Source organism: Cyprinus carpio, chromosome A24 (genome assembly GCF_018340385.1).
Source record: "Cyprinus carpio isolate SPL01 chromosome A24, ASM1834038v1, whole genome shotgun sequence".
Taxonomy (NCBI): domain Eukaryota; kingdom Metazoa; phylum Chordata; class Actinopteri; order Cypriniformes; family Cyprinidae; genus Cyprinus; species Cyprinus carpio.
In genome coordinates this window covers 6144408-6158636 of record NC_056595.1, presented here as the reverse complement: position 1 = coordinate 6158636, position 14229 = coordinate 6144408, and the positions used below count along the sequence as shown (strand labels likewise).

Below are 14229 nucleotides of genomic sequence, written 5' to 3'. Positions count from 1 at the left end.
ACAGGAGTCTTTACAGCTTCCAGTAAGGGTGACTAACCCCATTCTGGAGGCTAGAGTCCCATCCACAAGATGCCTCTATGCCCTTAAATGGTCAGTCTTTTCTGACTAGTGTGCATCACATCATGACCCGTCCTCTGCTGACATGTCATCCGTGTTAACCTTTCTGAAAGAACTACTGGACAAGGTGTCCTCTCATTCTACGCTCATTCTTGTGGAGTTTGGGTATTGAACCACCTCTTACTCATACTGTGCCGACATGGGACTTATCCACAATCCTTAAGAAACTGTCTCACTGGATAGTTGATGCTATTGCCCTGGCTTAAGCCTCAGTGGGCTTACAGATTCCTATTGGAGTGAGGGCCAATTCCACTAGGGGAATGACCTCCTCCTGGGCTTGATCCAGCAGAGTTTCTATTAGTGATATATGTGTGGCTGCCAGCTGGTCTTCACTGTCTACCTTAACCAGGTATTTTAACTTGGATGTCCCTACTGGTTACTAAGGTAGACTTGGTTCCTTGAGATAAGGGAACGAGTGTTGCATAAGCTGCCATGCTATAAGGCTGCATGCGAGGCGATGACTGTTGCTATCAGTTGAGAGATTCTGATGAAATGGCGCTTAGAGCTGACGTATATAATAGCTACTCAAACGTGAACAAATCAGGCTTCAGTATTCAGAGTAAACAGGAGTTTCCCCATAGCATGCTACACAACGCTCTTTCCCCTATCTCAGGGAACTGAGGTTAAATCAGTAAACAGCATACTGTATCTCTTAGGAACACAATAGTTTTAGAAGAGAATGCAAATGTTTTGGAGTGAATGTGAAGTTTCTCGACAGAATGCAAATGTTTTGTGAGCGAGCACAAAATTCCTTGTGGAAACATAATAGTTTTAGAAGAGATTGCAAATGTTTTGGAGCAAATGCAAAGTTTCTTGAGGGAATGCAATAGTTTTAGGAGAGAATGCAAATGTCTTGGCGCAAACAGTTTCTCAGGGAAACAAAGTACTTTTGCAAGAGAATGCAATGCGTTGAAATTAGGGCTGTCAAATGATTAATCACGATTAATCACATCCAAAATAAAAGTTTTGTTTACATAATATATGTATGTGTACAGGGTATATTTATTATGTATATATAAATACACACACATAAATTATATATTTAGAAAATATTTACATGTATACACATTTATATATTTATATTCTTATATTTTATATTATATATAAATATATTTAATATATAAACATAATATATTCTTCTTAAATATATACATGCATGTGTGTGTATTTATATATACATAATAAATATACACAGTATACACACATATATTATGTAAACAAAACTTTTATTTTGGATGTGATTAATCGTGATTAATCATTTGACAGCCCTAGTTGAAATATACGTTTTCCTCCCAACTCATTTTTTTTTTTTTTTCCATCACCTTGTCCTCTTAACGGCTATGAATTGTTCTGTTAATGTTACTGTGCATTTATGACTTCCAAATGTAAATGACTTCTGTTATGATTGGCTAACCTCAGTGCATGTAAAATGAGCAACAAGAAGTTGCTGAAGTTGCTAGGTGTTGATGTATAAATGTAGGCATTCATAAGTTAGTGATTCTTTTCTTTGATAGGAGGAGCGTCAGTAGTTTCACTTTTTGGAATGAACTAATTTTCTTTCCACTTCTGTTTTATCTCTCCATCTCTCCACACTCCATACCCCTCAATGACTTTTCCATTCCTCCTTCCTATAATGTCTTCTATCTAAAGTTGGAAGGTCTTATGTTGTTCAGTACTGTATCATTCAGTGAGGTAATGATCCTGTAGTATTTGTATTGTACATTAGAGATGTGCTCATAGAGGATAGGCACCTTTAGTGAGTCAACACTGTGCTCACATTTTAAGTGTCTGTCTGTCTATACGTGGGTCTTTCTCAGAAAAAGGTGCTTTTTATCATTTTATTTGAAAGAGTTACCGCTGAACTTTCAAGGTTTTTTTTTTCTTACCACAGGCCCAAAGTATTAGGACCAGACTACTTAAGATTTTGGCTGACCACCACTGGTGGATGCACACTTTCGATATTCAGATTTGTCGTCTACATTTTCCCCTTTCCAGATATTGAACTATTTATCCCAATATGGTAAAAAATATCAGCTGTGGTTGCCAGAAATTCAGGGGACAAAATGTGGTTACTATGTTTCTAACAGGATTGCATATCTGTGTCTGTATATTTTAAAAGTTTTAAACATATATTGTGATCTAATATAGTGATATAATGTTAATATACTAATCTACCTAACTATCAAACTATTCAACAATTCAACTATTCTGCTTTCTATCTTCAAATGTACTGATAATCTTTGTAGTTATTTAGGTGGTACACCTGTATTATATAAAGGGTGCACAAGCTGCAAAATGTGGTAACTTGCTACTGTTACTTTAAATATCTTTTTCTACCTGTGCACAAAGACAAAGCACCATCAGGGTAACACACATGACATTAAAGTAATGCAATAAACAGTAACTAAATAACAGAAAGTGTAACACAAAACACCTCATGTACATTACTGATAGCAAAAATGAGAGAAATTAAACCATTATGGGTGATTCTGTAAAAGATATTGATATTGAAATGTTGTGTTTGATTAGGTCAATAAACAATGAAATAATGATAAATGCTAAAAGACAAATTCACAGTGTGCTCAAAAAGAAAGTTATTTGGCTTATGTCAGCAGACCCAAATATGCATATTTTAAAACATATTTTAATGACTTATTTTATGAAAATCAAACAATTATCAAGTAAAATTTAGTTTAGTTCAGTCAGTTTGATCTATCAAATAATGCAACAAAGGTCTGTTAATTGCATCAGTAATCATGGAGAGACACGCATGGCACCATTTCCTGAAAATGACCCATGTTTGTGAGAATGAAAGACTATCTTCTCTTGTGACCTTACCAGCTGTCTAATGGCTAATGCTTGTGTAGATTGACTGATTTACAGCTTGGTTAGTTAATGTGGTACACATTAGAATTGAGTGTCCCTGTGGAATTAAGGAGAACTGCCTTTGTGTGTGTGTGTGTGTGTGTGTGTGTGTGTGTGTGTGTGTGTGTGTGTGTGTGTGTGTGTGTGTGTGTGTGTGTGTGTGTGTGTTTGTGTGTGTGTGTGTGCAGTTGCATTTTTTTTTTTTTTTTTTTTTTTTGCATTTAGTTCATTATCACTAATGGAATTATTAAGAGAACACATAAGCTACTTAGAGCTCACATTCAGTTTGCACTCTGAAATGAATGAGGGTTTTCATCATATTGAAATTATGTCTTTGATGAAGACCTGCATACATTACCATTCATTTGCATATTTAACCATGCTGTCTTTAGAAAATTTCACATGAAAGATTGCATCCATTTTAGTCCACATAAAATAAAAGCACCTGTGTCAGTGTGTGATTCTGCTTTGTGTTCAATGTTGAAACACCTTGATAATATAACCTGGTGAAATATTCATGGCTGTTTTAAAGAAGGAATTTGGCCCTATTGATGACTGGTAAAAGTTCCACATAAATTAATGCTTGTTAGGTTGCTTTTCTAATGAATCCTGCAGTTAATTTCATCTATATTATTAAATATTAAAATTAAATTATAAATAAATAGACTTAATCAAATTTGACTGTCTTATCACAATCTTTATGCATTTCTTTTTCAGTCTTCCTCCCGGAAATTAACTCCCACCCATGACAAAACAATCCTTGCCTTGCCAGTTGACACTGTACAAACGGTGATTGTGTGTTTACCCTGACCTTTGGCTTTGTCATAAAACTTTTCTTCAAGAGGCAACATGCATAAATTTATTATAAACAGTCAATTTTATGTTTATAAAAAAGACCCCAATATCCCTTCTGTAAATTTTAATGACCACAAGTTTTCAGCATGCTGAATTTTTTGTATTTGCAAAGGCGGAGAGCACAGGAGACACCACACATCATCCCAGAGAGACCACCAACATGAAGACTCAAACTGTAGCCTCTTACTTCAGAGTAAGTCTTTTGAAGACGTAATAATGAAAAGAACCAATAAAAACCATCACTCATGTTCACAGTCTTGCTTTTTTTTTCAACTATACTTTGCAGTATTCTCTAATGGATCTGTTATCAAAGATGGTGGCAGGCCAGCCTCACTTTGTACGTTGCATAAAACCTAACAATGATCGTCAAGCCCACAAGTTCGACAGGGAGAAGGTTTTGATTCAGCTGCGCTACACTGGTATTCTAGAGACAGCTAAGATACGCAGACAAGGCTACTCTCATCGGATTCTCTTCAATAACTTCATTGAGAGGTTGGACAGAAACTATGTATTACTGTAAATTCTTGTGCATGAACCCCTTTTCCACCTAAATGGTCTTTATTTTAGTGCTGGAGCCAATACTCTGCCAAGGCACCTGTCTTATAACTGGCCTATTTTTTCAAATGATTTGAGAAATGAACAATGATGTTATGTGTCTACATAACAACTGGCAAAAACTGGCAAAAACCACATGTTTGTCTGGGGAAATGCATAGAATGGACCACCACTTCCAATACCAGCACTAGCACATTGCTGGTGGAAAAGAGATTGCCTCCTCAGTCTATAATTTCTCAGTTGTTATGTTCAGTGCTGCCTTTTACTAACCATTGGTCTATTTCAGGTACTCTATACTAGCATTTAGAGCCAATGAAGAGCCACCAATGAATCCAGAGACATGTGCTGTTATTTTGGAGAAGGTCAAACTAGAGAACTGGGTTCTGGGCAAAACAAAGGTTTGTGAATGAAAGGCGTTAATAACCGCTGTTGTTGTTCAACAAATTTCATAAGTCTGATGGTTTTGTGTTCAGGTCTTTCTTAAGTACTATCATGCAGAGCAACTGAATCTGATGGTGAGGCAGACCACAGACCGGATTGTTCTAGTCCAAGCATATGTACGAGGCTGGCTGGCATTCAGACGATACCGTTTGATGCTTGACAAGAGAGAACAAAGTGCTGTGGTGTTGCAGTCAGGTAAGCTCATGTTGTTGACTAGATGTTAAAATGCTGAATACTCTGCTGAACCAGCTCTAAAATCTTCTTTCTTCTAGCATACAGAGGACACAAAGTTAGGAAAAGAGTGGCTGATGACAAAAGCAAGGCAGCTGTTATCACACAATTTCAAGCGGGTAAGACAAAAACATATATATATATCATAAAAGTATTGAAGACACTGCAAGTGAGTTTAGAAGGCAAAGACTTACACTAAATCATGGCCTCTTCATACAGTGTGCAGAGGATATCTGGCAAGGCAGAAATACAAGGAGTTACTAGATGAGAAGAACAAAGCTGCTGCAAAAATCCAGGCCCATTACAGGGGACACAAAGAGAGGAAAAGCTTCAAGAGGAAAAAGTAAGTCCTGTTCTTCTTCTAGATGATTTTATCCTCTTACTTGTAGATTAGCTAAGACATAAAATCCATCATTTTCAATCAAAGGTCCATCAGTTAAATTCTCTCTGATCAAGCTCTTTGTCCTACTGATTCCTTCTTCTGCCAAGAGTTGTCTTTATTTTCTTAGTGTAAATCTAGCTTTCTAACAAAAGTATATGCTGACCATGGCCCGGTTCCCCGATAACGCTCACTCTTAGCGTGCTAAGAAGACTCGAAAGATATATCTTACCAAAGTTGTTTATGTTCCTAAGTGTGTTCCACGAAGTGTCCCTTAGGAAGCTTCTTAACACGCTGCCTCTTACGTTCGATGTTACAAAGGCGCTGTCCCAAGTGAAGGTGCTGAATTAGTTGGCATCGATTGCTCAGGAATCGATTTTCCACTTGACGCTAAGGTGCATTACGGCGTTAAGAAAGACAACACGTTCTATGCAAATGAAAAATTCCTCAAATTATTCCAGTAACATTTATTTTAACATAGTTTAAGTTATCCGTAAAATATAGACTATTAATTAAATTATCAAATTGTCAGTAATATATGTTCACACGATATGTTGTGACGGGTAGACGAACCGGGTATCCCTCGCTAATCATCCACCCTCCTTATCCCGTTGTGCCACTTGTGCCGCTTCTTGACATGGATTTAATGACTTCTAAAAATTATGTAATACACTTTTATATTAATGGTAAGGTACTTTACAATCAGAATTCCCTGGATGTAATCCCTGGCATGGCGCAAAAGGGCGTTGGTGACAGTGTGGACGACCTCGATGAAGCTCCCTGTAGCAAAAAACCTTAGCCACATCAGGCAAAATGTCAAAAGGGCTTAAGTTTTGCAGAATAAAAAATTGACATGGACTAAACGGCTCCGTGGCCGGCGCCGTCTTTGATTCAATACAAGGACACGTTGGATCCCTGCCATAGTTGGTCGCTTACTGGACACCACCATGCTTACCCATTTATAGATCTTAGCCATTTAAAGCTAAATTGTTTGCCAGATTTTAATTATCAAAAGCGATTGCCAATTTAAACGCTTTAATGACATTACGAAATAGCCTAGGCTAATTACCAACATATTAGTTCTGATACCAAATAAAGTCAACTTCATAAATAGGCTTGTATCCATTGTGAACATATTTTATTATAAGTCTTAAAATGTCCATAACATAAAATCATTTATGAGCCACAACATTGCCAATATACCATAGTTTGACTTGTACTGTGCTGCGCTGAATTCTAAAGACTGCTACAGTGGCGGCAACTAGCGTCTTGAGCTCAAAAAACGCTAAGAGAGAGCTTACGAATGGTGCAGATCAACCTTACGAAAGTGTGATTTACAGAAGATATATTTAGCGTACGAACATGTTGGGAATCGTGCCATAACATTAAGAGAGAGGTTAAGGAATAGATTAAGAACTACTTAGTGATAAGAACGTTTTGGGGAACCGGGCCGATAACATTAACACTGAAGTCCTGCAAAGCAATTTTACCAAATTTGCAAGATAGTGTCACATACAACAGCTATTCCAACTTGTGTTGGTATGAAAAGGGAGAAGGTGTGAAGTGATACAAGAGGCACCAGTAACACTGGGATATTGGCATGAACAACATCGAAGGGTCATGAAAGTCATTGGTTTAAGTCCTGGCTGAGTTAGTGTAGCTTGCATGTTCTGCCCCGCATCCTGTGGATGCTCTGGTTTCCCTGACAATCCATGCAATACATATGGGATAAGTGAATTGGTGACATAAATTGTCCATAGGTGTGAAGGTCTATCTGTCTGCATGTAGTGGACTAGCCTCCCATCCAGGGTGCTTCCCTGGGATGGTCTCCAGCATCCCAGCAACCCTATATTTGGGTGGTTTGGAAGATGGATGGATAAATATACTGAAATCTTAGACTGCTTAATGCTGCAATTGACCAGTCAGAGCAAGGTAGAATCAAGAATTTAACAGTGCTATGGTGGTATAAACTGATTTATTTTACACAGGGAAGCCATGCAGAAGGAAAACGCTGAGAAGACAGAAGAAGTGGCAGAGGCCCAATCAGAAGCAGATGGTCCAGTTTCAGAGGAACCTCCCAAGGAAGGAGATGAAGCAGTAATGGATGATGCTGATGAAAAGGCCGCTGTGGTCCTCCAGAGCAACTACCGAGGTTATAGGGAAAGGAAGAAATACAAGGAGCGTCGTGAACGGAATAAGACCTTGACCGGGGATGAGCTGGCCATTTCCTCATCCACCCCTGAAGAAGTCACTTCGGAAGAAAATTTGGATGCTATACAAGAGGAAGTACAGGAGAATTTGGAGAAAGAAGGGAATGAGGCTGAGGAAGAGGCTGAAAGTGGAGGAGATGAGAACAATGAACAGGAAACCAAGGCAGCCACTGTTATACAGAGCAACTTCAGAGGTCATAAAGAACGTAAAAGACTCCAAGAGGAGGGGAAGATCCCAGTTAGAGGGAAGAAGGAGACAATGAGTCCTCCAGTTGATGAGGAGCTTCCTATTCCAGATCCACCACCTCCAGAAGAACTGATGGAATTTACTGAGGACATGGAACAGGAAGATGAGACTCCAGCTCAACCACCAGGAGAAGATGAAGAAGCCAAAGCTGCTGTGGTTCTTCAGAGCAACTTCCGTGGCCACAAAGAGCGTAAAAGACTCCAGGAGGAAGGCAAAATCCCCAAGAAAAAGACAAATGAAGAAATTGCTAATCTAGACACTTCAGAACTAGACATTTCTCTCGAAGAACTTCCACCACCTCCATTAGAATTCGAGCCAGACCAAGAACTAGATTTCAGTCAGTCTCCAGGGGCAGATGAAGAACATGCTGCAACTGTTTTACAGAGCAATTTCAGAGGCCACCAGGAGAGAAAGCGATTGAGAGCAGAGAGAGAAGGAGCCATAGGAAAAGGGAAGGGGGTAGAAGAAGAGGAGGACACTCAGGCTAAGGACGGCCAGTATGATGAGGAGCAGGCAGCCATTAAAATCCAGAGCAATTTTAGAGGTTACAAAGACAGAAAGAACCTGAAAGCTACATCACAAAAACAGGATGAGGAAGTGGAGTCTCTCTTTAAACAGGTGATTCCTTTTGTGTGTGTGTGTGTGTGTGTGTGTGTGTGTGTGTGTGTGTGTGTGTGTAGGTTTACCCACAAATTACAAATCAAGTCATCATTTAATCACCTGGATTATCAATCCAAACCTGTATTTCTTCTGTGGAACATAAAAGATGAAATTTTGAGTCTCCAAAAATGAAAAAGAGTTGTATTGTTTGGATGTTTTTGTAATTTTCATTGTATGGAAAAGAGCAGCATGAACATTCTGCCAAATTCTGCCCTTTTGAGTTTGGTAGATAAAGAATTTCTATGGATAGATACAGTATGTAGAAGTCTAAATGATGACCTTTTATTTTTCAATGGACTAATCTGTCAAAGAGAAGCATCATAATATGAGACATGATTTGAGATATACACTCTTTGCCTTGTTAATTTTGAGGCTTTTACATTCAGTTGGCAATGACATTCTTTGTGACCTGCTCAGGTAACCAGTGCCTCTGAAGATTACTTATCACTGCAGAAGAAGTTAAATGAAATCATCCTTGCCCATCAGCTAAACCCCAGTGAAAATGGAATGTTTGTGAAAGGAAAACCTATGAATGGCTACACGGGCAGTTACCAGCCACCAGGTAAATGTCCTTCATGAATTATGTCCATTCATATCTGAAGTTTCCTTTCCTCTGACAGTGACTGGTCTTATCAAAAATTGGACGTCTGGTGCCACAGCATGCAAATTAGGCTCAACAAGATGTGTCATCATAAAATTTCCCCCAGCTGAGCAGATCTGCTGTTCATTTGATTTTTGTTGCGATATGTTAAATTACTTTTGGGGGGTTTTTTTTGTTTTTTTTTTTGCAGATTCTATTATTCCTGATATGCACCTTATGTCTAAATGAAACCAGATTATTCTGTCAGAAGTGATTGTGATGGCTTCCGTGTTGACAGATATGACCTCCGATCTGTTTTCTTCTGTCAAATATTCTTAATCTCATCTGTGAAAGCTGAACTTCTACAAAAATCTTGCTAAAGGGATTATATTTGCTTTGTAAATATTGTGGTCATCTGTCACATGTTTATTAATGATTTATTGTCATTGTAAAATGTCTTTGGAAGCTCCACAGCCATAATAACTAATCTTAACCAGAGTTTTTCTGTGTGGAAACAATTATTATTGTGCCATTATTATTGTTTCCACACAGAAGTGGCCTTTGAATGCCAGTCACATTTCCATGTGCATGAAAGGTCTTTAAATGCTAATCGCGTTGCATGCAAAAGTGCCCCAGCAATTACAGCAAGCATTAATATAAGAGCTGCAAATTGGCTTTATACCTCTGAGCAATCAAGAATTGCTGATGACCTTTCAAGAGACACATTCAATAAATATGACACACTCTCCAACCGTACTCGCTGGTCCTGGTGGACATTGATTAATTTTCTTTACACTGGACCTTTCTACATGATAAACAGTGCTTGAGTTAGCAGATATTATTCAAATAAACCAAAGGTCATTTTTGTACCTTTTGGTGTTGATCACTAAGAAAAATCATATATGACGAGGAAGTGTTCTGTATCAAAGGCATCCCAGTGTAACACTCTTTTTTTAGCGTTACACTTTTTAGAGGTTGCATTAAAAAAAAAACTAAAAAAAAAAAAAAAACTTGTATTTAAAGTGTACTTGCTAAGAAAATACTGTGGCAACATAAGGTAACTACATGGGTTAAGGTCAGTTTTAGTGGTAGCTTCCGGGTTACCTACTTAATATTACCCAGTTACTGTAATTACTATAATAAGTATATAGTATGTGCACGTGACACAGGACTAAAATGGTGCTACCAATTATTTTTAGACATCATAGGTGCGTTTAAAAATATTTAGGCCTAAATTTGAGATTTATGTATTTTATGTATTCGCTTATCCAAATTTTAACCTCATCATACTTATTAAATGAATACATTTAATTATTTTCACAATGGAAATATTTGAGCTGATTTTAAGTAATTTGATTTAATGCATTCTGAAAATATGATTTATGATTTAATTAAAATCAAGTAGATGCAAAAAGTTAATAATAAACCATGATTTTTAAAAAAAATTTAAGTACAGAAATTTTACCTGATTCATATGACTGATAAATATGGGTCTCATTAAGTTTATTAGTTTGTTTATTTTAAAACTGTAGTCCATATGGATGGAAATTTTATACGCAAATAAATAAATCTTAAATTTAGGTCTGAATATTTTTTTTTTAGTAGATGGTGGACGAAGGAAGAGAAATGAGAGAAATTGTACATCAATTTCCTTTAGTAATGAGCCTCTTATGCAGTTCAAGTGAGGCCCATGTTGAGCATTTCAATTCAGGAATTTATGAGGTTCAGGGGTGGGGAGGTTAGAATGATTCCATGGGCCTGGAATACAATTTTTACTAAGGGGATATGCTGTAAAGGAGCCCCAGAAACCATAGCGGTGCCCCTGCTTGGGTTTAGAACAGAGCTTCATTCTCATTCTTACTTTTTTATGTCTGTGTCAGTATAAGAACATGCTATGGTAGGGCATTTCTGATTGATTGTTAGTGGATAATTACAAATAACAAATGGTTTGTTCGATAAGAGCAAAGGGGTCAAAGGTCAGCTGGATGTTGTGTGCTGATCCTACAGTATTCTTCTGTGTGTAGCAATAGGGCTATTTGTTATATTCTCTTTGCATAGGAACACATCTTGAATGGGTTTAAAATTATTGGATTCAAGGTCAAATATCACGAAGCACCATTTATGTGTTGATTGGATTTTCCTGTTGTTTTTCACCTTTTATTTTTTTGATCCACAGCCGACACAAAGCAGTCACGAACGTCTCGCCGCACACAACAACCAAAGACCCTGAACACACCAGAGGACTCCACGTACTACACACTCATTCATGTGAGTCAGCATCACACAATGACACTCACTTTATCTAAGAATTATCGGGGCTTCAGCTTTAATGATCTTTCTGATGCTGGGTCTTTTCCAGAGGTCTGTCCAGGACGATAAAAGGAGGCCAAGAAAACAAAGGTAAATCAATTAGCAGAAATGTTATACTAAACAACAATTTGCCCTCTCTTGCATCTGCTTTGCAGTCAGAATGACAAAAGCTGTGTTTGGAATGGAATACTAGTCTACCACATACTGCATATGACACACTAGTATTTGAAAACAGTGTGTGGTTTGCAATGAAATCGTACTCTATTTATTACACAGGTTATGTATTGTCAACCTTACACTTGAAGTTTCATAAATTTCTAAAACTTTAGAAATAATTCAGGTGGTATTACAGTATGCTGTTCCTAACATAGCCCATAAAAATCATTGGATGGCGAGGTCAACATTGGATGTAAAGCTAAATCCTAACACACATACATGAATTTAAAAATTGTATCAGTGTTGTCACCAGTCCAGCTTTAAATAGGTTCATATCTTAATTGCTGTTAAGATATGCTCTGTAATCTAGTCTAAATAACTAACGCATAATGCAGTTATATTTTTCTCATGTCAGATGTAATGTAAGTAAAGCATGAAGTATTTGACATAAGATCAATAAAAAATATATATATATATATAGAAAATGTTCAGCTTAATCAAACCATATTAATTGTCATTTTTAATGCTGGTGCTAATAGCTTGCATATTGCGGCTAGTTCTTGTAGCATTTGGCTGTCAGCTAGTGGGACATATCCACAGTGTCACAGAATGTGAAATATTGTGTGTGTGAACATGAATCTGGACCTCCATGAGCGCCGCTAACAGGAGATTTGACAGGCCAGCTGAGTGACAAACAACTCTGACAGACAGACAGACAGAACAACACTCACAGAGACACACATCATTAAGGTCCAGCAGTGGTGCAAGTCAGAGATGGGCAGCAGCATACATCATTTCAGTATTCATGAAATTAACTTTCATAATATATATGCTTCTGGTCTTGTTGTGAATGATAGATCAGAACATGTATATTTTTTTCTCATCGAATATCCTGTTTCTCTTGTAAATACTATTTGTCAAATGAGGCTTGAGCATTTCATGTTGAGGTTAAGAGTGTGAAGGTCAGTAGGACAGGCAAATCTATAGCTCTGTCTGATAACTGGCCCATGTTCTGTCAGAGAGAAAAAGAGGAAAAGATTGGCTGTGGAAAGAGAGAAAGCAGAGAGAGACAGGGGACCAATAACGTATCTTGGGAGAAAAAAAAGAGGCGAGCTGAGGACATGCAGTTAATGAAGGCGTACTGCAGTACAAATGTGCAGAACTAGAGAGACAGATCAAACAGATGTAGCAAAACACTCAACCATTCCAAAACCAGATTTCACCTCAAAATCTAAAGAAAACAAAAAGAAATTGTATTCATTCCAAAAAAAAAAAAAAAGAACCATATTACAACAATCTTATAAATAGAAGTATTTCATACAAATTCCTCTTAATAATAATAAGAATTAGATTATTACATTTTTATATATAGAAGTATTTTTATATAATTTTATAGTAATATATTTTCTGTAAATACATTATTTTTGGAGTTTTTTTACATTACATTTATGATGTTTCCCACGCAAATTATCCTTACACAGATGCGGTCATATATATATATATATTCCAAACACATTTAATTACTTTATTATTTGTCATATCATAAAGTATTAAATTATTATTATTATTATTATTATTATTATTATTATTATTATTATTATTATTATGTTTAATACCCGTTTTATAGTAATAAAAAATAGTAAATTAATTTTAGGCATTTGACATTAATTTGATGATTTGAATACTTTATTATTTTAATTACAATATTGTTATAAAAAATTAAATTGTATTAAATAATAATACTATAATAAAAATAGATTTAAAATAATAATCGTATTTATGTATTTATTTAGCTGTTTGTTTGGAAGTGCATCACTAGGCCAGTGGGGCTGACTGATGTAATTGCATCAGCGGTCTGGCTGGCAAGCCCTAGGCTCTTATCTTTGCTGGTTTCATAGATGGCTGTTTTCATTACATAATGCTTCTGATAAGCCCTGAGACAGTGAGTAAAGTCCACTGAAAGAACATTTTCATTTGAGTCCATCACTGCCGAAAAGCCAGTCATGAATCAGAGCCTGTCCTGAAGGCCATCGCTTACATACTGCAGAACAGCCATGAAATACACTCAATACAGCATAATGGCCACCCAATAATAGCAGCCTGCTATGACAAAATAGATGTTATTTATGAGCGGGAGCAATAAACTTTGGCTAAAGGCAAGGAAAGTTGGGGGGGGGGGGGGGGTCTGTAACAAGGAATTATAAATGCAACAATGTAAACAGAAATAGTTATGTCACCATTCTCTAAACCTAATGTCATTCCAAAGTAGATGGGAATGTGCTGTCAGTCTCTAGAAATGACAAATATAAAAGAAGTCCATGACTATCCCGAGTCTTCTGAAGGATCAGACTGAGGTTTTGGTCTGATCCTCACAAGAAGCTTACAGTTAGAAATGTATCTTTTTCTCTGCACCCACCAGCCCCAAAAGGCTGGACAATGATGACCAGTACTACCAGGGCTTGTCCAGCACTAAATCCAAAAGCCTGCCCAGTGAGAGACGCCGCTCAAGCAAACGCAGATCATCTTCCGAGAGACCACTGTCTGATGTCTCTAAATCTGATCTCCCTAAGGACCCAAAGAAGAGGTGAAAGAACATTACACATTTGCATCATTCTGTGAATTT

At 37.1% G+C, this 14229-nt stretch overlaps 1 protein-coding gene across 1 annotated transcript in view; it reads left to right on the top strand.

Annotated features, from left to right (window-relative positions):
- LOC122135322 (myosin-IIIa-like) overlaps window positions 1-14229 on the top strand; it is an 84581-nt gene that overhangs the window by 69050 nt on the left and 1302 nt on the right. The window contains exons 24-36 of the mRNA XM_042714106.1: window positions 1768-1809; window positions 3700-3771; window positions 3950-4030; window positions 4124-4329; window positions 4679-4790; window positions 4866-5028; window positions 5106-5183; window positions 5284-5407; window positions 7432-8518; window positions 8978-9122; window positions 11317-11408; window positions 11500-11540; window positions 14026-14190. Coding sequence (XP_042570040.1) covers window positions 1768-1809; window positions 3700-3771; window positions 3950-4030; window positions 4124-4329; window positions 4679-4790; window positions 4866-5028; window positions 5106-5183; window positions 5284-5407; window positions 7432-8518; window positions 8978-9122; window positions 11317-11408; window positions 11500-11540; window positions 14026-14190 — 2408 coding nt within the window. The remainder of the gene's footprint in view (window positions 1-1767; window positions 1810-3699; window positions 3772-3949; window positions 4031-4123; window positions 4330-4678; window positions 4791-4865; window positions 5029-5105; window positions 5184-5283; window positions 5408-7431; window positions 8519-8977; window positions 9123-11316; window positions 11409-11499; window positions 11541-14025; window positions 14191-14229) is intronic.